The sequence below is a fragment of the Eriocheir sinensis genome, chromosome 19, assembly GCF_024679095.1.
Source record: "Eriocheir sinensis breed Jianghai 21 chromosome 19, ASM2467909v1, whole genome shotgun sequence".
Taxonomy (NCBI): Eukaryota; Metazoa; Arthropoda; class Malacostraca; order Decapoda; family Varunidae; genus Eriocheir; species Eriocheir sinensis.
The window spans coordinates 14,864,265-14,891,654 of NC_066527.1; the positions used below are offsets into that span (position 1 = coordinate 14,864,265).

The 27,390-nt window shown below is 42.6% G+C and overlaps 1 protein-coding gene across 1 annotated transcript in view; it reads right to left on the reverse strand.

Moving 5' to 3' along the window:
• Positions 1–2,931: 2,931 nt before the first annotated feature.
• The window catches only part of LOC127000983 (putative neural-cadherin 2), a 179,071-nt gene continuing 154,612 nt past the window's right edge, over positions 2,932–27,390 (reverse strand). The window contains exons 23-29 of the mRNA XM_050865157.1: positions 26,578–26,771; positions 24,668–24,857; positions 23,713–23,822; positions 12,682–12,813; positions 7,700–7,930; positions 6,341–6,562; positions 2,932–5,720 (exon numbers count right to left, since the gene is read on the reverse strand). Of these exons, the coding sequence (XP_050721114.1) occupies positions 5,236–5,720; positions 6,341–6,562; positions 7,700–7,930; positions 12,682–12,813; positions 23,713–23,822; positions 24,668–24,857; positions 26,578–26,771 (1,564 nt within the window). The 3' untranslated portion in view covers positions 2,932–5,235. The remainder of the gene's footprint in view (positions 5,721–6,340; positions 6,563–7,699; positions 7,931–12,681; positions 12,814–23,712; positions 23,823–24,667; positions 24,858–26,577; positions 26,772–27,390) is intronic.

Sequence of the window (27,390 nt, forward strand, 5' to 3'; positions counted from 1 at the left end):
CTTTCGATTTATGTTTTTTTTTCTCTTCTATTATGTCTATCTAATTAATTCTCTTCTACTTTTTACACTTTTCACACTTTCTCTTCATTTTACACATTTTTCCACCTTTTATCTCGTTTTCCTTTGTTTAGGAATTGAAGTGAAACCATTTTATTTAATTACTGTTTTATAGACAATAATATACATCGGGCCAACAAACACGACCTCACTGTGTATTTTTTGTATGTTTTCTTCTTATGTTTATAGAATACTCTCACACACACGCACACACGTATACGTAGATATATACACGGTCTCTTATACTTATACTCCTGTCTTCGGATAAACTCTTTAGAAAAATACAAAATATGGTCTCGTCACTAGTGTATCGTATGCGTCAAGTGTTGGGAAACGAAATATGAGCTTAACTAATAGGTCGGTTTCCCTCTCTGCAACGGGGCGACAATTCTGTAACCAAAATAAACGAGACATTTCCCTCTCTGCAACGGGGTGACAATTCTGTAACCAAAAACAAATGAGACATTTCGCTCTCTGCAACGGGATTCAATTCTGTAACCAAAATAAACGAGACATTTCGCTCTCTGCAACGGGATGACAATACTGAAACCAAAACAAACGAGACATTTCGCTCTCTGCAATGCGGCGACAATACTGTAACCAAAACAAACGATACATTTCGCTCTCTGCAACGGGACGACAATTCTGTAACCAAAACAAACGAGACATTTCGCTCTCTGCAACGGGGCGACAATACTGTAACCAAAACAAACGAGACTTCTATCTTTTTGCAACGGGATGGCAGTTCTGTAACCAAGAGCAAAACGAACCTGTTCCTATTGGTAATGAGTGTGACAATACCCTCAATAAAAGAAGCGTGTCCCTCAAAATCGGAGCGAAAATACTGCATCCAAAACCAGGGAATCATGATTGTGTTATCTATATCCTGTGTGGGCGTGACTGAAGGATTGCGCAAATGATTGGATAAAATCTGAGTGTTGTATTTTTTAGCTCAATCACGACTGACAGTGAATGGTAAAGATCATAGACAAAGAAAAAGGGAAGAAGACCGCTAATCATACATACCTCAAATAACAGTAAAGGACAATAATAGTGAATAACAATGAATGAAAATAAACAGAAAGAAGGCGTATTTAAGAAGACCAAAAAATCCTAACTTGTCCTGTCCAATAGAAATCAATGGTAATGCAATAACTAATACATATGCTACTTCTTATTATCTCTCTGCAACGCCTCTCTTTCCTGCGGGGTGACAAAATGAGTGAAAACAACCCAAAAAACTAGCCTGCCCCATCCAATAGAAATCAATGGTAGGTACAGATGTTACTTAATATTATCATCTCTCCAACGTCTCTCTTTCCAGCGGGGTGACAATACCAGAGAGAAAACAACAGACATCTCATTGTTCTCTCTTCTCATCCTGTTTCTTGTTTTTATCAACGAGGGTGACGATATAATGATGAATAATGATGAATAAGTAAACGGATGTGATTTTGAGCTTGTTAGGATCAGAAAATGAGATAATACATGTAGCAGAGTTGAAGAGAGAATAGAGAGTGATTTTAACAAGACAATAAATGTAATGAAGAAGGAAAAGATGATGAAAAAGAAGAAGAAGGAAGAGGAAAGGAGAGAGAGAGAGAGAGAGAGAGAGAGAGAGAGAGAGAGAGAGAGAGAGAGAGAGAGAGAGAGAGAGAGAGAGAGAGAGAGAGAGAGAGAGAGAGAGAGAAAAATGAGCTTGTATTACTGTGGTGGTGTTGATATGAAAGAAAGAAAAAAAAATCAAGCTGGAGAGAAAGAAAGGTTAAAATAAAAATCCCTGTAGGAAAAAAGAAGAAAAGGAAAAGCTAAAAATGACAGAAAAATGTAAAGGTTTGTCTAATCATTTTAAATGAATTCAAAATATTTTCAGTCCAAATAACCAAATAGCAAAAAAAAAAAAAAATAAAAAAAAAAAATAAAATAAATAAATAAAATAAATGAATAAAAAATGAAAGTGAATGCGTAACGAGTTGGACACAAGAGCAAAGGTTGACAAATATTAATACTTTCGCTTTTTATTACCAATTTTTTTTATACACTCTAAATTACGGGAGCGGCTAATTAGTTGTTCCAGGTATTTCGAAACGTCATGCTGTTTTATTTATTTATTTATTTATTCTTTTTCTGATGTGGCGTTTTTTATTTTTATTTTTTTCCCGTTTTCTTTTTGGTTTCGTTGGTCTAGTTTCCTTTTTTTCTTTTGTTTTCCTTTCACCGATTCATTTTTTCCTTGTCTTATTTTTCCCTCAATGATTATCTTTTTTTTTTAATTTTCCGTTTGATATATTTTTTATGATTTCTTCTTTTCCTTACTGATTCTCTTTTTTCTTCTCCTTTTCCTTACTGATTCTCTTTTTTCTTCTCCTTTTCCTTACTGATTCTCTTTTTTCTTCTCCTTTTCCTTACTGATTCTCTTTTTTCTTCTCCTTTTCCTTACTGATTCTCTTTTTTCTTCTCCTTTTCCTTACTGATTCTCTTTTTCTTCTCCTTTTCCTTACTGATTCTCTTTTTTCTTCTCCTTTTCCTTACTGATTCTCTTTTTTCTTCTCCTTTTCCTTACTGATTCTCTTTTTTTCTTCTCTTTTTCCTGTTTGACGTGTTTTTTTTCTTTTTTTTTCTTATCTCTCTTAATTTTCATCACGAGAACAGACGAAAAGATTGCAAGGGATAGTTATTTTTTTTAATTTTATAGTTCGCTCATTTTATTTCATCTCTTCAATCATCAGCATAGTTATCCTTATGCTCATCAACGGCTAAATCTTATTGTTATTGTTGTTGTTGTTGTTGTTGTTGTGATTCTTCGTCTCCCATTTCCTCTTCTTTGTTCTCCTTTATTCATCAACTTATATTTATTTTCTCTTTAATTCAATCTTCATATATTTTTTTTTCATTTTGTTGTTGTTGTGATTTTTCCTCTTCCATTTCCTCTTCTTCTCCTTTATTCATCTTCTTATATTTCTTTCCTCTTTAATTCAGTCTTCATATATTTTTTTTATTCTATTTTTCCTTTTTTATATAATTCTTCTATTTGTTCGTTCAATCCTTTCTTCTCTTCTTTTTCTCAATTATTCTTGTCTTCATTCTCAAAAGTAATAACAAACCAAAACAAGAACTTCACACACACAAAAAAATGATACCTGTTTTTCTTCTTTCCTCTTTCTTTCTCCTTCATTATTTTCTTCACTTTTTCCTTCTTTCTTCCTTTCGTTCTCATTCACGTAATAAATAGTAATAAAAAAATCCGCAATTCTTTCCCGTTTTCTTTCGTCGCCAAAAAAAAAAAAAAAAAGGGAGACATGCGTAAACAAACAAACAAACATATAAACAAATAAATAGAAGAATAAAAACGAAATGGATAAATAAATAATAGAAAATAAATAAAATAAATATAATTAAATGCATATAAATAGGTACAGATAGATAGATAGATAGATAGACAGCAGATATCAGGGGAACCTACAGTATTTTTTCATTTTTTATTTATCTATATTTTCAAAGCTGTTAATTAATTGGTCTTTTCCTCTTGTTCATTCACTTTAATCACATCTATCGTTCTTTAAATTCTTCATTATTATTTTCTTCTTCTTCCTCCTTCTTTTCCTCCTCCTCCTTTTTCTTCTCCTCTTCCTCCAACTTCTCTTTCTTCATCTCTTCTCCTTTTACTCTCTGAACTTTTCTCCTCATTCTCTTCCTCCTCCTCCTCTTCCTCCAGCTTCTCTAATTCCTAACCTTTTGCCTTTCTCCTCTCTGAACTTTCCTCCTCCTCCTCTTCTTCTTCTTCCTCCTCCTCCCCCTCCTCTTCCACCTCCTCCTCCTTCTCCTTCTTCAAATATTCCACAATCTGCCACTTTTCCCTCGTTTCACATCCGATTCTTCTTCTCCCTCCTCCTCCTCCTCCTCCTCTTAGTCGTAAATCACGTTTAAAAGAGGAGGAAAAAGGGAAATTAAGTGTCATAATTCATGCTGGTTGGCGTATTACATTTTCCCTCTTTTTTTCCTTTTATTTTTCCATTTTTTTCGTCATTTTCCTTTTTTTCCATCATTTCTTTCCTTTTCTTTTATCTCCGCCATTCCCGTCTTCTTTTCTTTCCTCATCCCACTGTCTATTCCTCTCATTCCCTTCTTCTTTTTCTTACTTTTTCTATATTCTCTCTTATTTCCTTTTCTTTTTTCTCTCTCTCATTTTCATCTACCTATTTTCTCCTTCCACTTTCTTTATCATCTCAATCCTCTCTCTTTTTCCCTCTCAATCCTCCTTTTTTAATCTCAATCCTCCTCCTTTATCATCTCAATCCTTTCTCTTCTACCCTCGTTTTCTATATTTCTCCCTTCTTTTTGCATCTCCTTCCTCTCTTTATCAATTCTTTTACTCTTCCTTTGTATCTCTGTGACAATATATTCTTTCCTTCCAATATTTTTTTGCCTCTTTTATTTTCGGATGAGAAGAAAGAAAGGAGGAGGGAGATAGGAATAAATAGGAGAAATAGAGAGAAATATATAATAACAGGGAAATAGAGATTGACAGGAAATAATAACAACATAAGGAAACAGATTAGAAGGAAGAAAATAATAATGTGAATTGAAATAATGTATAATAAAAAGTAAAAAAAAAGATTAAAAAATTGCCCCCGCTGAAAAAGAACAGATATATAATGAATTTAAATTACAAAAAAAAAAAAAAAAATAACAAAGAAAATATTTACTTGTGAATAAAAAAATATATTAAAGAAACCAAAAGAAAGCAAAATAACTTACCTCAAAAAAAGAAGAAAAACAACATCGAAGTGGAAGCTGACGATGACGATGATGATGACGATGACGAGGAAGAAGAAAAGGAAGAAGAAGAAGAAGAAGAAGAAGAAGAAGAAGAAGAAGAAGAAGAAGAAGAAGAAGAAGAAGAAGAAGAAGAAGAAGAAGAAAAGGAAGAAGAAAAAGAAGAAGAAAAAGAGGAAAAGAAGAAGAAAAGGAAGAAGATGAAGAAAAAGAAGAAAAAACAAGACCAAGGGAAAAGGTGAAGGATGAGAATTAGAAGAAAAAAAAGACAAATAAAGAAAAAAAAAACGAAGAGAATGAGAAAAACAAAACAAAACCAAAACAAGAAAAAAGCAAGAAAAAAGAAAAGAAAAACACATCAAAACAAAACAAAACAAACAAACAAACAAAAAAATATCAAACTCACTTACTCATAAAAGCTTTTGGAGGGTCAGGAAGCGGAAGCGAAGGAGGAGGAGGAGGAGGATGATGAGAAGAGGGAAGAAGATGGGGCAGAAGAGAAGAAGAAGAAGAAGAAGAAGGAGGAGTCGGAGTCGGTAAAGAGGAAGAAGAGGCAATAGCAGTGACAGTAGAAGTAGTAGTCCCGGCCAGAGCAGCGCAGATAGTAGTAATAGCAGTAGAAATAGTAGTAGCAGAAGCAGTAGTAGTAGTAGTAGTAGAAAAATTGGGCTGTTCTTTCAAATCACTTAATATATTCGTAATTGGTAACGCAGCGTCCCTTTTACTCCTTGGGGCTCTCGTAGCAGTAGTAGTAGTAGTAGTAGCAGTTGTAGTAGTAGCAGTAGTAGTAGTCGTAGTAGTGTTGGTAGGGTCCCAGGATTCTAATAAGTGGGCAACCTCTCGGAAACCGTCAAGGAATTTTCCACTTCCTCCGCAGCTCTCCAAACCTAAGGGAGGGAGGACATAGGGTTAGTAGAAGTAGTAGTAGTAGTAGTAGTAGTAGTAGTAGTCGGGAGTGACTTGAGTAGGGAAGGAAAGGGGGATCTAGACGTAATAGACGATAGGTGATTTAGTGTCAGGTAGTATTAGCGATATGGTTGGATGCCACAGTCATTAGCGAACAGAGTTGGGGCTAATGACCTCCAAACTATGGAGCCCTCCATGATTATGTGTCGGGAAAATAAACATGGGTGGAGGTATCATTTATGTTGTTACGGTAGTAGTAGTAGTAGTAGTAGTAGTAGTAGTAGTAGTAGCAGTAGTGGTAGTAGTAATATTATTATTATTATTATCATTATTATTATTATTATTATTATTATTATTATTATTATTATTATTATTATTATTAGTATTAGTAATCTTTTGTTTATCTTTATTTAATTGTTTGTGTTTGTGAGCATGTACGTGTGCGTGTGCGTGTGTGTGTGTGTGTGTGTGTGTGTGTGTGTGTGTGTGTGTGTGTGTGTGTGTTAACAAGCAATACTGCAGCGGTTAAAGTTATTAGTTAAGGATTACGTTTAATTTCATAACTCTCTCTCTCTCTCTCTCTCTCTCTCTAATTACTTACACGAGGAGAGAGAACCGGGTGACGAACCATCTCCCTCGTAGGCATAGTTTCTCAAGTCATCTCCTCCTCCTCCTCCTCCTCCTCCTCCTTTGCTCCGTCCTGCCCTGGTGGTGGAGGGGGTGGAGGAGGAGGGGGGGCTGCGGGGAGCGGGGGAGGCGCGGGGGTGGTCCTCCCCTCCGCTGCTCGTGACGGAAGTGGCGTCGACTTGAAGGACATCCACGTCTGTTTGGTGGTGGTGGTGAGTGGTGGTGGTGGTGGTGGTGGTGGTGGTGGTGAGTGGTGGTGGTGGTGGTGAGTGGCGGTGGTGGTGGTGAGTGGTGGTGGTGGTGGTGGGTGGTGGGGGTGGTGGGGGGGTGGTGGGTGGTGGGGGGTGGGGGTCGTGGTGGTGGTGGTGGTGGTGGTGGTGGTGGTGGTGGTGGTGGTGGTGGTGAGTGGTAGTGGTGGTGGTGGTGGTGGTGGTGGTTAGTGGTGGTGGTGGTGGTGAGTGGTGGTGGTGGTGGTTAGTGGTGGTGGTGGTGGTGAGTGGTAGTGGTGGTGGTAGTGGTGGTGGTGGTGGTGGTGGTGGTGGTGGTGAGTGGTGGTGGTGGTGGTGGTGGTGGTGGTGAGTGGTGGTGGTGGTGGTGGTGGTGGTGATTGGTGGTGGTGGTGGTGGTGGTGGTGAGTGGTGGTGGTGGTGAGGAGGGGGGTGTGGTGGTTGTGGTGGTGGTGGTGGGTGGTGGTGGTGTTGGGGGTGGTGTTGGTTTGTGGTGGTGGTGGTGGTGTGTGGTGGTGGTGGGGAGTGGTGGTGGTGGTGAGTGGTGGTGGTGGTGGGGGTGTGGGGTGGTGGGGGTGGTGGTGGGAGGTGGTGGTGTGTGCGTTGGTGGTGGTGATGGTGGTGGTGGTTGTGGTGAGTGGTGGTGGTGGTGGTGGTGGTGGTGGTGGTGATGGATTGGTAGGGAAGGAAGGGGAATGGTGTTGAAGGTGAGGTGGGTTGGGAAGGGGAGGTGAAGGGAGAGATTAGGAAGAAGGGAGGATAAAGAGGAGAGGGTAGGAATGTGGTGGTGGTGGTGGTGGTAGTGGTGGAGAAGGGATGGGGACGGAAAGGATGAGGAAAAGGAAGGGGTGAAAATAATTAAAGGGTTGAGATCCATTATTATCAAATTTTATCATCATCATCATCTGCCTCACACACACACACACACACACACACACACACACACACACACACACACACACACACACCAGTTTCCCGCCACTCCTACTTAAGCCACGGTCACTCTAGTCACTGGCCCTTTCCTTCCTCTTCACTCCCACACCTGTCCCCTACACACCTACCTCCCCCACACACCTGCCCCCCTTACACACCTGCCCCCCACACACCTGCAATATTGGGGTTCCTGGTCCACGCCGCCTGCCCATTACTCTTCGGGGGCTTCAGGAGTTGCATCTCGAGCAGGTTGGGGGTGTGGGGGGGCGTGGGCGGGCCGTGGGGGGGCGTGGGCTCCCTCAGCGTGTGGGTGTCGCCCTTGTCCCCCACCCCCGCCGCCGCCCCCTTCCTGACAGCGGCGTGGCGGCGGTGGTGTTGGTGGAGGAGGAAGGCGCCGACCAGTACTGCGGATTGGAGTGGAGGTGAAGTGGTGGTGAAGTGGAGGTGGAAGTGGAGGTGAAGTGAATGAGGTATGGAGGAGATGGAGGGGTGGAGAGATGAAAGAAGAGAGAGATGGCGGAACGGATAGAGGAATAGAGGAACGGAGAAGTGGAAGGAGGGACAGAAGGAAGGAAGGAAGGAGGTGGAGGAAGGGACAGAAGGAGGAAAATGGAGGAAGAATAGAAGGATGACGAAGGGAGAAGGAGGGAGGAAGAGAGGGGGAGTGGAGAAGTGAACAGGTGGAGGAAGAAAGAGTAGGAAAGGAAGGATGGAGGAGGAATAGAGAAATGAGCAGGTGGAAGAAGGGAGATAAGAAGGGAAGTGTGGAAGGAAGGAGGGAAGAAGTGGAGGAAAGGAGGATGAACAGAGGAAGAAAGGGAAAGCAATATGGGGAAAGGAAAGGGAGGAAGAGAAGGAGAGAAAAGAGGGAGGAAGGGAGAGAAAGTGAGTGAGGGAAGAGATAGAAGGAGAGGAAGAGGAGGAGGACGCAAGGAGAGAAGGAAGCAAAAAAGAAGAGAAAGAGGGAGGAAGGAAGAAGGAAAGGGGAACAGGAAGAAGAAGAGGAGGAGAAGGAAGGAGGAGGGAGAAGGGAACACAAACAACAACAAACAACAGCAGACCTGCTGGTCCTTACGAGGTTGTTTGTGACAAGCTACACTACCTATCTAATCAAAAGTGGAAGATGAAGGACAGCAAAGGTGAAGGCTCCTCCCCACCCCCCCATCCCTCCAGCCAAAGCTGGCAGGAAAGGAAAAAGAACCATGCAGCATGGAAAAACTACATGGAAATTATGTAGGAAAGAGGAAAGAACTACCATTACTGCTACCACTAACCGGGCGATAAAAGCGGACAAGGACACCAGTATTCCAAAGAACTTAACGTACTTACGACAATGAGTAATATCTAAGTTGCTGGTTGAATTCAAAACACTTGTCTAATCTATTCTTGAAGGCCGTAACTGTTGTACTATCAACGACATCACAGGGAGGAAGAAGGAGCAATACATAACTGATAAGGCGATGATAAAGGGGAGACAGATGATGGGAAGGAAGAGATATAAAAAGAGGAGTGAAGGGATGAAGGGGAAGGATTATAGGGGTAAAATAATAGATGGGAAAAATTTGTAAAAGAAGAAAGACGACACAAACATGAAAACAATTAATACAAAACAACAAAACCAATAAAATACAAACATCCACAGAGAAAGATATGTCAGTAACGCAAATGAATAATGTTAACAACTCTCTAAAAACAGTATAAAAAGAAAAGAAAAAAAACATTAATTCTTCCCCCCCACACACACAACCCCCTCCCCTTTCTCTCCCTCCACACAGAACCCCCCCCTTCCTTCCCTCCTCTTCTATCTTCTCCTCCCTCTTTTTCACCCATTCCCCTTCCTCTCCTCCACACAGAAACCCCCCTTCCTTCCATTCTCTTCTACCATCTTCTCCCCCTTCTTCACTCCCTCCCCTTTCTCTCCCTCCACACAGAACCCCCCTTCCTTCCCTCCTCTTCTATCTTCTCCTCCCTCTTTTTCACCCATTCCCCTTCCTCTCCTCCACACAGAAACCCCCCTTCCTTCCATCCTCTTCTACCATCTTCTCCCCCTTCTTCACTCCCTCCCCTTTCTCTCCCTCCACACAGAACCCCCCCTTCCTTCCCTCCTCTTCTATCTTCTCCTCCCTCTTCTTCACCCATTCCCCTTCCTCTCCCACCACACTGAAAACCCCTTCCTTCCCTCCTCTTCAACTTTCTTCTCCCCATCCCCTTTCTCTACCCCCTTTATTCCCTCCTCTTCTACCGTCTTCTCCCTCTTCTTCACCCCTCCTTCCCCTCTCCTCCTCCCCCTCCTCCTTCCCCAATACTTACTTTCCCCTTCTTCACCCCTTTTCCTCCCTCCTACCCCTCTCCTCTTCCCCCTCCTCCTTCCCCAATCCTTCCTTTCCCTCCTTCACCCCTTTTCCTCCCTCCTTCCCTTCTCCTCTTCCCCCTCCTCCTTCCACAATCCTTTCCCTTTCCCCCTTCACCCTTTTTCCTCCCTCCTTCCCCTCTTCTTTTCCCCTCTTTCCCTCCCATTCCCCTCTTCCTTCACCCCTTTCGCCTCATGCTACCTTCCTCCCTATCCCCCCTTTCTTCATCCCCTCCTTCCCCTTTCCTCTTCTCCCACATTTTCACACCCTTTTACCTCCCCTCCTTTCCCTCTCCTTTTCCCTATCTTCTTCACCCCTTCCTTCTCCTCCCTCCTTCCCCCCTCCTCCCTCTGATGGTGACGGCGACAGGTGACTTTAGTAATTGAACGTGTCACGCGCAGGTAAGTCCATTCACGTTTACCTATCCACTCGACGCAAATATTTATGTCCTGGTGAGCTCGCTATTGGCGCTGAGTGGACGGAGGATCAGCCTTTGAAATATGGGGTTTAGAGAAGTGTGTGTGTGGTATGGGGTGGGGTGTGTGTGTGGGTGTGTGTGTGTGTGTGTGTGTGTGTGTGTGTGTGTGTGTGTGTGTGTGTGTGTGTGTGTGTGTGTGTGTGTGTGTTGTGTCTGTGTGTGTGTGTGTGTGTGTGTGTGTGTGTGTGTGTGTGTGTGTGTGTGTGTGTGTGTGTGTGTGTGTTTGCTATAGATAGAAATTGATAGATAGAGGGAGAGAGATTTTTCTGCCCATATCGTTATTATTACTTTTTTTTTTGTCTATTTTTTCTATCCTTTTGCGAATGTTATGAGAGAAGGTACCTGTAATAGTGGTAGTAGTAGTAGTAGTAATAGTAGTAGTAGTAGTAGTAGTAGTAGTAGTAGTAGAGTAGTAGTAGTAGTAGTAGTAGTAGTAGTAGCAGAAGTAGTAGTCAGTAAAACCTTGACAAACATTAAGGTTAGTTAAGTAAGCCGATAAGTGAAAGGAATTCCCAGTTGTGTAAATATTTAGTTGTGTAAGTGTGGGTTTATCACTACATAACACACACACACACACACACACACACACACACACACACGCACACTTCTTTTCAGTCCATATAACATCACGTGACTCAAGCCAAGGTTAGAGAGAGAGAGAGAGAGAGAGAGAGAGAGAGAGAGAGAGAGAGAGAGAGAGAGAGAGAGAGAGAGAGAGAGAGAGAGAGAGAGAGAGAGAGAGAGAGAGAGAGAGAGAGAGAGAGAGAGAGAGAGAGAGAGAGAGAGAGAGAGAGAGAGAGAGAGAGAGAGAGAGAGAGAGAGAGAGAGAGAGAGCCTGCCTGGTCAGCATAAGTAAAATTCTGAATGACAGTTTCGTTTTGGCAAACTAATGAAGAGGAAAAGGAGGAGGAGGAGGAGGAGGAGGAAAGAGGAGGGAAGGAGGAGGAGGAAAGAGGAGGGAAGGAGGAGGAGGAAAGAGGAGGGAAAGACGAGGAAGAAAGAGGAGGGAAGGAGGAGGAGGAGAAAGAGCAGGGAAGGAGGAGGAGGAAAGAGGAGGGAAAGAGGAGGAGGGAAGGAGGAGGAGGAAAGAGGAGGGAAGGAGGAGGAGGAGGAGAAAGAGCATACTAAAGAAAAAAAACATAAGAAATGATAAAAATAAAAAAAAAACAATAGGAAGAGAAAGCGTTTCAAGAGTCCAAAGAAACCAAAGGAAGGAGGAGGAAGAAGAGGAAGCGGAGGAGGAGGATAAGGAGGAAGACGAAGAGGAGGAGGAGGAGGAGGATGAAGACGAAGAGGAGGGTAAGAAAAAAGTAATAATAGAAAAAAATATCTCGTTCAAACTTCCTCCATGATGACAAACGAAAGCTTTGTCCAAACACCGCTTTGAATACCAAGACTGTGTGTGTGTGTGTGTGTGTGTGTGTGTGTGTGTGTGTGTGTGTGTGTGTGTGTGTGGGGATGAATCTCTCTCTCTCTCTCTCTCTCTCTCTTTAATACATTGTTTTTAGCTCATGTGAATATATCCTCCTCCTCCTCCTTATCTGAAGAGTGTTTGTGTAGGTCAAAACAGTGATAACGATATGATTAGATTCTCTCTCTCTCTCTCTCTCTCTCTCTCTCTCTCTCTCTCTCTCTCTCTCTCTCTCTCTCTCTCTCTCTTCAGTCTTACAAAGGGATAAGAGATAGATAGATATACAGAGATAGACAGGTTGAATGATAGAGGGAGGGAGAGGGAGGGAGAGAAAGGGGGGGGGGTCTGTGCTCCCTTAACCTGTAATATTTAGGCCCCCAGAAGGTCTTAGGGGGACTTAAGGTAAATCTTTGTCTTCTTAGAGGGACCCGTGGACAAGAAGGAGGGAAAAGTTGTAAAGAATGGAAAGTTTGTTGTTCTTCATATTTTGGTTGTTTTTGTTGTAGATGTTGTTATCGTTCGCTGATGACAAGGCTAGTTTTTTGGGGGGCATGTTTGTTTGTTTGTGTGATTGTTTTGTGGGGTTGGGTATAAATGTATGTATGTGTGTGGGTGTTCCTCTTTATCGCCTTACCGAAGTCTGTCCTCGTAACTATAATTTTCTCTTGATTATGGACGAGTTGTGAAATCTTTCCGGTTACCCCCGTAGAGTTTTATATCAACTAGCTTTAACAATAACTACTACTACTACTACTACAATAACTACTACAACAACTACTACAATAACTACTACCACTACTACTTCAACTACTACTAAACTACTGAAAAAAGACGAAACTGCTTAAGATAAATTCGACCCCATCTTCAAAATATCCTCCTATCACCCTTTCTACTCCCCTTGCCCCACCTACTTACACATGAGGAAGGTACACCACACCACTAGGGCGAGGAGTGCACCCAGGGAGAGCCTCAGGGTAGGGTCCTCGGGGTACGGCAGGTGGCAGTGTCGGCCGCTGAAGCCAGACTCACACGAACACAGGAACCCACCTGAGAGAGAGGGAGAGAGAGAAAGAGAGGACAGGTGAGAGGCAGACGTGTGACAGGTGTGCGGGACGGTGGAACAGGGGAATAAAGGTAAACAAAGGTGGAGGAAGGGTGATGAATAGGAAAGTGGAGAGGTGGAGGAAGGAAGAGAAAGAAAGACTGGAGGGATGGAGAAGTGGAAGAAAAATGAGGAAGTAGAGGAGAGGAAGATGAACAAGAGGAAGAAAGAAAAAAATAAGCAAGATACGAGAGAGAGAAAGATGTGGAAGAGGTAAAAGGGAAGGAAAACAGGTGTGAAAACGAAGGAAGGGAATGAAAATAAACGTGATAAAAAGAGACAGGGGAAAAATAAGATAAATAATGAAGTAAAGGTAAGGTAGACAGTCAATTATTTATAGCTAAAGGGACTCGAGACTCGTTTTAAATGCCCACTCACTTGCAATAAAACACCTGACTTCAATTGCCGGTATGCAGGTGTGTGTGTGTGTGTGTGTGTGTGTGTGTGTGTGTGTAAGAGAGAGAGAGAGAGAGAGAGAGAGAGAGAGAGAGAGAGAGAGAGAGAGAGAGAGAGAGAGAGAGAGAGAGAGAGAGAGAGAGAGAGAGAGAGAGAGAGAGAGAGAGAGAGAGAGAGAGAGAGAGAGAGAGAGAGAGAGAGAGAGATGAACAGAGTAACAAAGAGTAGGGAAGAGGTAAGAGGCAATAAAGAATATGTAGGAGAGAGAGAGACAAGAGGAGAGGAGATAAAAGAGAAGAGAGGAGAAGGGGAGGAGAAGGGAAGGGAAGATTGAGAGGTTGGAAGGCAGAGGGGAAAGAGAAAGAGAGAGGGAGAGAGAGAGAGGGAGAAAAAAGTATTATATGTTGAAGTGAAGTCTCTCTTAATATTCTTTTTTCTCTTCTTCCTTTATTTTTTAAACTGAATATAATTAGAGTAAGGGAATATAAGGCTAGCAAATGAATGTATAGATGAATATGTATGTATGTATGTATGTATGTATGTAAACTTTTTTTTTTGCTTATCACTCAGCTAATTCTTGACTTTCTTACTTTATCTTTCTCTCTTTCTTTCTTCCTTTTTTCTTCTTCAATTAACTAAATTATAAAAAAAAAATATTCGTTATTAAGAGAGAGAGAGAGAGAGAGAGAGAGAGAGAGAGAGAGAGAGAGAGAGAGAGAGAGAGAGAGAGAGAGAGAGAGAGAGAGAGAGAGAGAGAGAGAGAGAGAGAGAGAGAGAGAGAGAGAGAGAGAGAGAGAGAGAGAGAGAGAGAGAGAGAGAGAGAGAGAGAGAGAGAGAATATGAATGAAGGAATGATGAAAAGGAAAGGAAAATATATCAAGGTAGTTAAGAAAGATAAATGAATGAATGAATGAAGGAAGGAAGGAAGGAAGGAAAGGAAGAAGAGAGAATTTGAGGAACGAAGGAAGGAAGTGGGACAGGATTCAATAACTCCTCTTCCTCCTCCTCCTCCTCCTCCTATTCCTCTTCTTCCTCCTCCTCCTCCTTCATCTTGACTTTCTTTCCATAAAACCACCATTCCTCTTCCTCCTATTCCTCCTCTTCCTCCTCCTCCTCTTCCTCTTCCCCCTCCTCCTCCCTTCTTCACGTTTCTTCCATTTCTCTCCTTTTATCTTCCTCTTTTTCTTCCTTTCCTTTCTTTCTTTATGGCCAAAAGTCTTCTTCTTCCTCCTCTTCCTCTTCTTAAGCCCTTTCCTCTACTTTAATTTTCTTCCTCCTTCTCCAGCTGACTTCTCCTTTTTCTTTTTCTTCTTTTTCTTCTTCTTCTTCTTCTTTCTTCCACAGAGTACGACAGGTAATTTAACACCTTCTCTTCCTCCCTTCCTCCTCCTCCTCCTCCTTCTCCAACGTTTGCTCATCCAAAAGTCCCCCCCCCCCCTTCTTACACACACACACACACACTCACACACACACACACACACACACACACACAAATACATACACACACACACACACTTTTTTTGGACGATTTAGCAAAGAAATCGAAAGTAAAAGGTAAAGGAGAGAGAGAGAGAGAGAGAGAGAGAGAGAGAGAGAGAGAGAGAGAGAGAGAGAGAGAGAGAGAGAGAGAGAGAGAGAGAGAGAGAGAGAGAGAGAGAGAGAGAGAGAGAGAATAGGAAGAGGAAAGTAGAATAAGATGAAAAAAGTGAAAAAATAAAGATGATAAAAATAAGGAAGAAGGAGATGAGGGAAGGAAGAAGGAGGAGGAAAGGAGGAATAGAGATAAAACTGAGGAAAATAAAAAAGAGTGAGAAGGGAGAGAAAGAAAGAAGTACTGGAGAATGTGATTTACAGGGGAAGGGAAGAAGGGAAAAATAGAGGAAAAAAAGGGAAGAGGAGGAGGAGGAGGAGGAAGGAAGACAGAGATTTTAATTATTCCGTCCTCTCTCTCTCTCTCTCTCTCTCTCTCTCTCTCTCTCTCTCTCTCTCTCTCTCTCTCTCTCTCTCTCTCTCTTAGGTAAAAAGAAGGTTTGATAAGACGTTCATCAAGGTGTTACAGGTTATTTTTTTTTTACTAGGAGAAAAATGAAGTAATGCCCTCTCTCTCTCAAATGATATACAGAAGACTTCTCCTGTACGTTTTTCCGACATATTTCTCTCTCTCTCTCCTATAAAGTGGAAAAACATCCCACTTTGCATTTCTCTTCTACTTCATCTTCGTTTTCTCCTCCTCCTCCTCCTCCTCCTCCTCCTCCTCCCCTCCTCCTCCTCGCAGTAGTAGACAAGGAAGACTTCGTAGATACTGCTGACTCGACGTTAAACAGAGAGAACGAGAGAGGGAGAGAGAGATAGAATAGGAAGGAAAAAAAACAGGAAAATGGTGGAAGACTTGTCATCTCCTCGTATGTGTCATGAAGGGAAGCGACGTGAAGGGGAGAGAACAAACAGCCAATCACAGGAGACCGTTCCGCCGCCCAGCCAATGACAACAGAGACGAGGGTTTGCTCTCGCCCAATCAGCTTGCAGAGTCCCCGACGGAGCAAGGAGAGGCACAAGATTATAGGATGACAAGAGACACGCCAGCTGTGCACTCGGGGATGACTTGAGCGGGACTTGAAAGCTACGCGTATATTTTGATTTTCTTGTTATTTGTTTATTTCAATTACTTCTGATTTTCTCTTCATAACTTTTTTTCAGGTTTGATTATCTGGGTGATTTTATTTTTTGATGTTTACGGAATTTCTAGTTTTTTGGTGTTTTTTCTTTCTTTTTCAGTAGTTCATTTTTCGATTTTCTGTCTTGATTTTCCTGGTATTTTTCTTTTCTTGTTTTGATAATTTAGAGTTTTTGTGTTTTTTCTTTCAATAATTGAAGTTTCGATTTCTTCCAGTCCTGATTTTTTTATTAATTTCCTTTTCCTGCTTTCATAATTCATAGTTTTGGGGAATTTTTCTTTTCTAATAATCCAAATTTCGATCTTTTCCAGTTTTGATTTTCTGGGTGATTTTTTTAATGTTTACGTAATTCCTAGTTTTTTTTTGGTGATTTTTCTTTCTTTTTCAGTAGTTGATTTTTCGATTTTCTTAGTCTTGATTTTCCTGGTAATTTTCTCTTCTAGCTTTCATAATTCAGAGTTTTTTATGATTTATTTTCCTACAATAATTCAAGTTCCGATATCTTCTACTCTTGATTTTCCTTTTAATTTCCTTTTCCTGCTTTCATAATTCATGGTTTTTGGGATTTTTTATTTTCCAATAATCCAAATTTCGATCTTTTCCAGTTTAGATTTTCCTTGCTTTTATAATTTAGACTTTTTTTCTGTAATTTTTCTTTCCCAATAATTCAAATTTCGATTTCTTGCGATTCCCCATTTCACTAATTTATCTTTTCATTATCCGGGATCTTGAGGCGAATTAAAACTTTGTCCGAATTTAGTGGCGATAAAACGGGGCGATCTTGGCGGCAGTTTTCACGAATATTAAGTTTGAAGGGGAAGAGAAAAAAGATTGGGGTAGAAAAGTGACATCTTGGGACAACGGCCGCGATAAAAATATAAAGTAGAAGATTAAAGAATATAAAGAGGAGAAATGTTTTCTTCTCTATTATTAAGCAACTAAAAAGAAAAACAAAGACAGGAAGAGAATGGTAAGGAAAAGTGAGAGAGAGAGAGAGAGAGAGAGAGAGAGAGAGAGAGAGAGAGAGAGAGAGAGAGAGAGAGAGAGAGAGAGAGAGAGAGAGAGAGAGAGAGAGAGAGAGAGAGAGAGAGAGAGAGAGAGAGAGAGAGAGAGAGAGAGAGAGAGAGAGAGAGAGAGAGAGAGAGAGAGAGAGAGAGAGAGAGAGAGAGAGAGAGAGAGAGAGAGAGAGAGAGAGAGAGAGAGAGAGAGAGAGAGAGAGAGAGAGAGAGAGAGAGAGAGAGGGCTTATAAAACACGGTCAAAACACGTTGCATAACACAAGAGAAAAAACGAACTGTCGCAAGAGGGGGAAAAAAAACGAAGTGGATGATGGAAAAAAAAAGGAAAAAAAAAAATGGAACTGGAGGAAAGAAGTGAGGAAGGACTAGATGAAGATTTAGGGAGGAAAATATTTAGTTAGAAAAGAATACAAGGATGAAAATATTGACCTTTAAATAATTATCTCCTGTTTCAAGGGAAGACCTATGGCGTTGAAGGACTTGATGATAGTGATAAGGAACAAAAATGATAAATAAAAGAGTATGAGGAAAGAGTATAAGGAAAAAAATAAGTCTTGACGATAATGACTGAAAACAGAAAAATTAAAAAAAAGGAAAATAAAGATGAATAGAAAGATAAATAAAAAGAATAAGTAAAACATAATAAAAAAGAGCATAAGTAATAGACAAGTATAGATAGATAGATAGATAAGGCAATAGGAAAAAAAGAAAGATGAATAGACAGACGAATAGAAAGAAGAATAGAAAGTATAGGAACGTATGTGGGAGAGAACGAAAACACACACACACACACACACACACACACACACACACACACACGCACACACACACGCACACACACATGCCCTCCCCCACACACCCTTCTCCCTAAACACACACCGACCCAAACCCCCACCCCACCCCCACACAGAGCCCCCCCCTCCCCCCCCCACGCACCGATTTTTTTTTTTACAGCTAAGGAGACAACTCAAGGGCGCAAAGAAAAAAAAAGAAAAAAGAAAAAAAGGCCCGCTACTCACTGCTCCCGAACAGAGGTTAAAGGAGTGTCCAAAATCAGAGGTCAATTTCGGGAGGAGAGGTGTCCTGATACCCTCCTTTTGAAAGAGTTCAAGTCGTAGGTAGGAGGACATACAGATGAAGGAAGATTGTTCCAGAGTTTACCAGCGTGAGGGATGAAAGAGTGAAGATGCTGGTTAACTCTTGCATAAGGGGTTTGGACAGTATAGGGATGAGCATGAGTAGAAAGTCGTGCAGCGGGGCGCGGGAGGAGGAGGCATGCAGTTGGTATGTTATAGTAGGATATCAATGTATATTATTTATTATCACCACCCACGAATTAGGCATACAATTGTCAAAGGAAACCCACGACAGATAGATCACCGCCACCTTATAATGTCGTCGTCCGCGTTTGTTTACCGGTCTCAGTTTTTGTATACTTAGCACTCCGATGGTGCGTGTGAGGTCACCTTGACCACGACCAATTAACCATTTTTTTTTCAACCTGTAACTCGCGACTCCTTCACGAGAGTCCGATTGACACACGTCAACAGTCGTCGCCCCGTCAGGTGCTGTACATAAAGGCTACATGAATTGAAATATAAAAGGAAGCTGGAAGTCTTAACACAAGCTCAGAAGAGCAGTGAGCATGAAAATATCGATAGAAGATAGAAAGAGAGGCAACATGGCGGCGGAGTTTGAGAGGTAGAAGACTATCAGTATGAGGAGGAGGGCTGATGAGACGAAGAGCCTTTGATTCCACTCTGTCAAGGACAGCTGTGTGAGTGGATCCCCTCCACACATGAGATGCATACTCCGTACGAGGGCGGACAAGGCCCCTGTAAATGGACAGCAACTGTGCAGGGGAGAAGAACTGGCGGAGACGGTACAGAACGCCCAGCCTCGAGGAAGCTGATTTAGTAAGAGGTGAGATATGAGGTTTCTAGTTGAGATTTTGAGTTAAAGATAGACCGAGGATGTTTAGTGTTGAGGAAGGTGATAGCTGAGTGTTGTCAAAGAATAGGGGATAGTTGTTTGGAAGATTGTGTCGAGTGGATAGGCGGAGAAACTGTGTTTTTGAGGCGTTGAAGGACACCAGGTTCCTTTTTTGCCCCAATCGGAAATAATAGTAAGGTCTGCGGCTGAGCGTTCTGTTGCCTCCAGCCTTGAATCGTTAAGTTCCTGTAGGGTGGGTCTTCTATTAAAAGAAGTTGAGTAATGCAGAGTGGAATCATCGGCGTAGGAATGGATAGGACAGTTCGTTTTAGAAAGAAGTTCATCAATGAACAACAGAAAGAGAGTGGGAGATAGGACAGAACCCTGTGGGACACCACTGTTAATAGGTTTAGGGGAAGAACAGTGACCGTCTACCACAGCAGAAATAGAACGGTCAGAAAGGAAACTGGAGATAAAGGTACAGGGAGAAGGATATAAACCGTAGGAGGGTAGTTTGGAAAGCAAAGATTTGTGCCAGACCCTATCAAAAGCTTTTGATATGTCCAGCGCAATAGCAAAGGTTTCACCGAAACGGCAAAGAGAGGATGACCAAGAGTCAATTAGGAAGGCAAGGAGATCACCAGTAGAACGCCCCTTGCGGAACCCATACTGGCGATCAGATAGAAGGTCAGAAGTGGAAAGGTGCTTTTGAATCTTCCGGTTAAGGACTGATTCAAAAGCTTTAGATAGACAAGAAAGTAAAGCAATAGGACGGTAGTTTGAGGGATTGGAACGGTCACCCTTCTTAGGTACAGGCTGTATGAAGGCATACTTCCAGCAAGATGGAAAGATAGATGTTGACAGGCAGAGGCGAAAGAGTTTGACCAGGCAGGGTGACAGCACGGAGGCACAGTTTTTAAAGACAATAGGAGGCACTCCATCAGGTCCATAAGCCTTCTGAGGATTGAGGCCAGAGAGGGCACAGAAAACATCACTTTGAAGAATCTTTATAACAGGCATAAAAGAGTCAGAGGGGGGATGAGTAGGAGGAATATGCCCAGAATCGTCCAGAGTGGAGTTTTTAGGAAAAGTTTGAGAGAAGAGTTCAGCCTTAGAGATAGATGAGACGGCAGTGTTGCCGTCAGGACTGAGGAGTGGAGGGAAAGATGAAGTGAAGTTGGAGGAGATGTTTTTGGCTAGATGCCAGAAGTCACGAGAGGAGTTAGAGAAAGCAAGGTTTTGGCATTTTCTATTAATGAAAGAGTTTTTGGTTAGTCGGAGAATAGATTTGGCACGATTCCGGGCAGAAATGTAAAGTTCATAATTAGCATTAGTTTGAAGGCTCTGGTACCTTTTGTGAGCTGCCTCTCTATCATTGACAGCACGAGAACAAGCGTGATTAAACCAAGGCTTTTTAGCGTGAGAAGTAGAGAAAGAACGTGGAATGTATGCCTCCATTCCAGAGACAATCACCTCTGTGATGCGCTGAGCACACACAGAGGGGTCTCTATCCTGGAAGCAATAATCATTCCACGGAAAATCGGAAAAGTACATCCTCAGAGCGTCCCACCGAGCTGAAGCAAAATGCCAGAAGCATCGCCTCTTCGGTGGGTTCAGAGGGTGTACAGGAGCGATAGGACAGGATGCAGAGATAAGATTGTGATCGGAGGAGCCCAACAGAGAAAACAGACACAAGACGCCAGAAAACAAGATAAGGAACCGATAACACCTGCCGATAGCAAGGTCAGGTGTATAATGAGCTTACGTCACGCAGGTAAAAGGTGGCCCTCCGTGTGTGTGTGTGTGTGTGTGTGTGTGTGTGTGTGTGTGTGTGTGTGTGTGTGTGTGTGTGTGTGTGTGTGTGTGTGTGTGTGTGTGTGTGTGTGTGTGTGTGTGTGTGTGTGTTTTCATTTCAATTCGTGTTCAGACCACTACGTTATTTTTGTTTGTCTGTCTGTCTGTCTATCTATCAACTTCTATCTCTTTTTCTTGTCAATTTACGTCTGTCTGTTCTTCTGTCTATTTATTAACTACACTTTTCTATTTTTTAACACATTCTGCTAATTTTGTGTGTGTGTGTGTGTGTGTGTGTGAGAGAGAGAGAGAGAGAGAGAGAGAGAGAGAGAGAGAGAGAGAGAGAGAGAGAGAGAGAGAGAGAGAGAGAGAGAGAGAGAGGAAAAAGAGGAAAATGAGGCGATTCGAATAAGAGGTTGAACGATAACATAATCTGGAGAAGGAAATGTTTAAGTCCGTGAAGTAGAGAAGGAAAATAAGAAAAAAGTGAGGAAAAAGAAGGAAGAAAATCAAGGTGAGGAAGACAAACACAGGTGAGGGGAGGAACTAATTAATTAATACCTGAACTTGTGGAAAAGCAGGTGATAGAAAAGACAGAAGAAAACAAAAGAGAGAAGAAAGAAGAAAATTTAAGTGAAGAAGACAAACACAGGAAGACAAGAAAAGAAGGATGAAGAAAATAAAGGTAAAGAAGACAAAAACAAGTAGAGTGAGAGACAAGGGAAGTAAAAGGTGATAGAAAAGACAGAAGAAAACAATAAAAAAAGAGAAGAAAATTTAAGTGAGGAAGACAAACAGGATAACAAAAGAAGTATGAATGAAAATAAAGGCAAAGAAGACAAAAACAACTAGGGTGAGAGACAAAGGAAGTAAAAGGTGATAAAAGACAAAATATGACAAAAGGAAGAAAGAAGAAGGAAAAGACAACAAAAGAAGACAAAAGGGATGAAGACAGAAAAGGGAAGAAGGTGATAGAGAAGACGAGGAAAACAAAAGAAAGAAGAAAACAGAAACGAGGAAGACAAACACAGGTAAGAAAGACGGAAGAAAATGGAGGTGAGGAAGACAAACACAGGTAAGGGGAGGGACTAATTAATTAATCAATCACCTGAGCATGAGGAGTAACAGGTGATAGAAGAGAAAAAGAAAAAGAAAAAAATAGAAGTGATGAAGACAACTCAGATAGAATACAAAAGAAGGAATGAAAATAACACAGGGAGAAAAAAAGTAGTGAAGACAACTCAGTAGAAAACAAAAGAGGGAAGAAAACAGAGGTAAAGAAGGCAATGTAGGTAGAAAACAAGAGAAGAAAGAAAATCAAGGTGAGGAAGGCAAATACAGGTGAGGGGAGGGGCTAATTAATTAATACCTGATCTTGTGGAAAAGCAGGTGATTGAAAAGAGAAGAAAACAAAAGAAAGAAGAAAGAAGAAAAGTTAAGTGAGGAAGACAAACACAGGACGACAACAAAAGAAGGATGAATGAAAATAACACAGAAGAAGACAAAAAACAAGTAGGGTGAGAGACAAGGGAAGTAAAAGGTGATAGAAAAGACAAAAGAAAACAATAAAAAAAGAAAGAAAAAAATAAGTGAGGAAGACAAACACAGGAAGACAACAAAAGAAGGATGAATGAAAATGAAATTAAAGAAGACAAAAAACAAGTAGGGTGAGAGACAAGGGAAGTAAAAGGTGATAGAAAAGACAGAAGAAAACAAAAGAAAAGGAAAAGAGAAGAAAATAGCAGTGGAGAAAACAATACAGGTAGAAAACAAGAGAAGAAAAGAAATGAAGGTGAGGAAGGCAAATGACCCTCCAGATTGTCATCAACGGGCAGACGTCCGACTCCTTGCCAGTGGAGGCATCAGTGCCACAGGGTTCAGTGCTAGGGCCAGTTCTGTGGAGCATATATGTGGACGACCTTCTCCGGCAGCTGCCAGCAATCTCAGCTTACGCTGATGACTGCACACTCTCCTGCACCTACCCCAGACAAGACAGTGGGCGAGCTGCTGACGAGATCAATCAGCAGCTGAGGGTGCTACAGGAGTGGGGTGCCCGCTGGCAGGTGACCTTTGCCCCGGAGAAGACCCAGGCAATGGTGGTCTCTCGATCCCCCACTGCCGGGCCAGCAGTGGAGGGGAAGCTAAGCTTTGGTGGCGTCCCCCTCCCACTCCAGGAATCCGTCAAGATTCTGGGAGTGGAAGTGGATCGAGGGCTACGGTTTGACAGCCACATCAAACAGATTGCCCAAAAGGCCTCCCACAGAGTCTCCTGCCTGCGAAGGGTGGCCAGCTTCCTTGACAGAAAAGGGAGGCTGTTGCTCTACAAGGCCTAGATACGGCCTTACTTAGAGTATGCTGCCCTCTCTTGGATGTCGTGTGCTGCCTCGCACAGCGGGAGACTCGACGCCATCCAGAGACGGGCACTGCGATTGGTGGATGCGGCAGACCCCCCAACCGGGCATGAAACTCTCAGCTCCGTCGACTCCTTGGAAAACCGCAGGGACGTAGCTGCTCTGGTGGTGCTTCACAAGGCACAAGTACAAGGAGTGCCAAATCTGGCAGGCCTCCGCCAACCTCCGAGAGTCACCACGCGGGACACGAGAACGGTGCTATCCCGTGGTGACGCAGTGGAGGTGCCGCGTTCTAGTACAAGCCAGCACCAACGCACCTTTTCGGGAAGAGTCTGCCGGATGTGGAACATGTTCACGGCCTGTGTACCAAACATCCGGGAGATGAACACCCAAAAAATAAAACTGTCGGCCCACCACTGGAGGGGCTCACTCCCCACTCCACTGACACTCGTGGTGGAGCAGTGACACGAGTGCAGTGCGTACATAAATGTATTCTGTATTGTATGTTATTTTTGTATATATATTTTTTATAGTTTATGTAGTTATTTTCTATATAGATTTTATTCTGCCCTTTGAATAGGGAGCACACGACAGTCCACCTTTGGGTATGTAAATAGTATATATGTGTCTATGTTAAAAAAAAACATAGGTAAGGGGAGGGACTCATTAATTAATCACCTGAGCTGGGCGTGTAGCAGGTTCCGCCGTTGAGACAGGGGCTATACACACACTGGTCCAGGGGCTGACATGACCCGCCCCCCCGCGCCAACACCTGCCCCGCGCCACACCTGGGAGAGGGAACACACACGTGACTAAAGGTACAAAGAGAACATAGGTAAACTAGTAAAAAGCAGAAGACATAGAAATAAATAGATAAATATATATAATAGCTAGATAAAGAGTATAACTTGTAAAAAAAGAGTTTAAGTAATAGATAGAGAGACAGACACAGAGAAAGACAAAATTGGACAAGGAAAACAATAGATAGATAGATAAAAAGATAGATAGATAGATAGACACACGCTCATCACTTTTGTCTTTGTGGGAACAGCGATTAGCGGGCCCTGTTTTTGCACCTTTGTTTTGTTGCCCTTGAGCTGTTTCTTTAGCTTTAAAAAAAAAAAAAAAAAAAAAAAAAAAACCGAATATATACAGGAACACACCCGCCAAAAGATACAGATACACAGCAAAGAGAAAAGGTTACAGTTGTTACGAAAGGCAGAGAATATAGGAATGAATGATAAAAACAAATGTAGACAGGTAGGTGACATGTTACGTACGGCACAAATACGAAAAATAAAAGAATCAGTTGAATATATAAAATATGTATTTCCAAAAAGTCATAAATGTTTAAAAGGGAAAGATTAAACGAGCGAATGAAGGAAAACATGAATATAAAGGAGACAACAAAAATGGCGGAAAAAATAATATATACAAAGATAGATAGATAGATAGATAGACAGATACAGACAAACAGACAGACAAAAAAAAACCCCAGATAAATACAATTGAATAAATACAGATAAAAACAGATAAATAAATAAAAAAATGAAGAATGTGTTTTTATTGCTTCTTTTCGGTCCTGATTTGCTTCCTTTACTCTAAACAAACAAACAAACAAACAAACACGTACCCACAGTGGTAGTTCCGCCAGGTGTCCACACAGGTGAAGGGGGGCGGGCAGGTGACGTTGGCGCATACGGGGGGAGCGCCGCACCCCCTCCCCACCCCCTGGAACCCCCGCACCTCCCCCCACTCTGAGCTGTTGGCGGCGGGGGGCAGAGGGAGGGGCCGACCTGAGATACGGAGGTCATCAAGGCAGCCTGGGGGGTGATTGGGGGGGGGGAGGGGGTGATTAGAGGTAGGGAAAAAGTGGTTAGAGGTAGAGAGGGGGTGATAAGTTGTAGAGAAGGGGTGATTAGTGATAGGGGAGTGGTGGGTTGGACTGGTAAGGAAAAGGATGAAGGTGAGGCGAGAAAGAGGAATGAAGGCGATAAGAGGAAGGAGAGCAAGGGGCATGAAGGCATAAAATAAAGTTAGAATACATGTTTGCCCGCACGCCCAGAGACAATCCTTTATATGCGTGATCAACCGATGTTTGCTTTATTCTGAACACGGTCCCGGCCTTGGTTTGGGAGTGATACAAGACAGACGGGCCCAGTGCTGCCCTCTGCGTAACACATGCTTTGAACATCCCCAATTACTACGTGAAAGAGTGTAATTAGCGACAGGTGTGTATAATTCAGTGTTAGATGAAGGTTAATTAGTGACAGGTGAGGGATGATTAATGGTGGTAGAGAGTAATTAGGAGGCTACAGGTGAGGAAGAGAGGATAATTAATGAGTGACAGGTAACGAGGAAATAATGTGATAGAGGTCAAGGTAAGTTAGATGAAGGTGAAGGGTAATTAGAGGCAGGTAAAGGGTAATTAAGAGGCAACAGGTAAGCAAAGATAATTAAGAAACAGGTAAAGAAAAAAAATGTGACTGAGCTCAAGGTAAGTTATATGAAGGTTAATAAGTGAAACGTGAAGGGTAATTAGAGGCAACAGGTAAGCAAAGATAATTAAGTAACAGGTAAAGAGAAAATTAGGAGATATAAGTCAAGTTAAGTTATTGGTTGACGAGGAATAAAAGAAATGATAATGAGTTAGAGGAAAACACACACACACACACACACACACACACACACACACACACACACACACACACACACACACCGTCTATTCCCTTCGGAGGTCGGCGATCACCCAGGTACACGGGAGGTCAAAGGGAACACTTGCGGACAATTTAATCCCTCAGGTGTGGATTAAGCGCGGAGGTGCAAATTAATCCTCCTCCTCCTCCTCCTCCTCCTGCTGCCTCTCTATTCCCTCTCCTCTTTGCTCATACTGTCTTCCTCTTCCTCCCTACTAACCCTCCTTTCCATACACACGTCCTCCTCCTCTTCCTCCTCCTCCTCCTCATCATCATCATCATCATACTAATTATCTATTCCATCTCTCTCCTTTTTTCTTCTCATCTTCCTCTTCCTTATTCTTTTTTTTTTTTTTTTTTTTTTACAGCCAAGGAGACAAAGAAAAAAAAGTAAAGAAAAAAGAAAAAAAGGCCCGCTAACAGAGGCCCTGAACAGAGGTTAAAGAGTGTCCAAAATCAGGAGGAGATGGAGAGGTGCTCTGATACTCTCCCTCTTGAAAGAGTTCAAGTCGCAGGCAGGAGGAAATACAGATGAAGGAAGATTGTTCCAGAGCTTACTAGCGTGAGGGATGAAAGAGTTAAGGTTTGGGTTAACTAAGCATAAGACAGTAGAAGTATAGGGATGAGCACAGAAGTCGAGTGCAAGGGGCTGCGGGAGGGGGAGGCATGCAGTTAGTGTCCGAAGAGCAGTCATGTGAAATATAAATCACATACCCTTGGGCAAAATCCCCCCCTCCCAGGTGCTCCAATTACCCCCTGGAGGAAATGTTAACTTCCCCGTGAGGCAATCAACCCATTAACTCCCCCAGGTGCAAAAATCCCCTCCCCCCTCCCCCTGGGTACGCACCGTCGAAGTAGTCTCCCCGCACGCTGAGCACACTGAGGGCGAGGTACTCCGGAGTGCCGCCCACGGTGAGCCCCTCGTCGGCGTGGCCCGGCAGGGGGGGCGGGCCAGAGGGGGGCGGTGGCAGCAGGGACAGGGACGAGTTGTAGAGCGGGGCCTCGGCGTCGTCTGCTGAGAGGGTGACGGCGGGGCCCTGCCTGGTGAAGAAGGGAAGAAAGTGAATAAAACTAAGGAGGAGGAAGAGGAGGAGGAGGAGGAGGAGAAAAATTAGGGGAAGAGGAATAGAAATGAGGCGTGTAAGGAAGATGAGGTGAAGAAGGGAAGAAAGTGAATAAATCTAGGGAGGAGGAGGAGGAGGAGGAGGAGGAGCAACAGGCGAAACAGAAGCAACAAGAGGAAAGATAAAAAAAGATACAAAAAAGGAAGGAAGGAAGAAAGGAGCGAAAGAATGAATGATTGAATAAATGAAGGAAGAAAGGAAGGAAGACAAGGACATGAGACTGCAAGAGGTCGGTGGGTCTATACAAGGCAGCTCCTGTGAACCTAACCCCACCTAACCCAACTATCCATGAACTTATCTAACCTCACAACCTCACAACATGACTGCCAAGCCTCTCCTGCTCCTCCACCATTCTTTTAATGCATCAACGTTTGCCTATGTCCTTAATGAGCATGTATTTATCCAACCTGAACCCATTACTACATGCCCTACAAGGCTCTCTTACCAACAAAACCTTATTATAGCCCTTCATCCATTTATAGACCTCAATCAAGTCTCCTCGTACCCTTCGCCTTTAGAGTGAACGCAAATTTAAA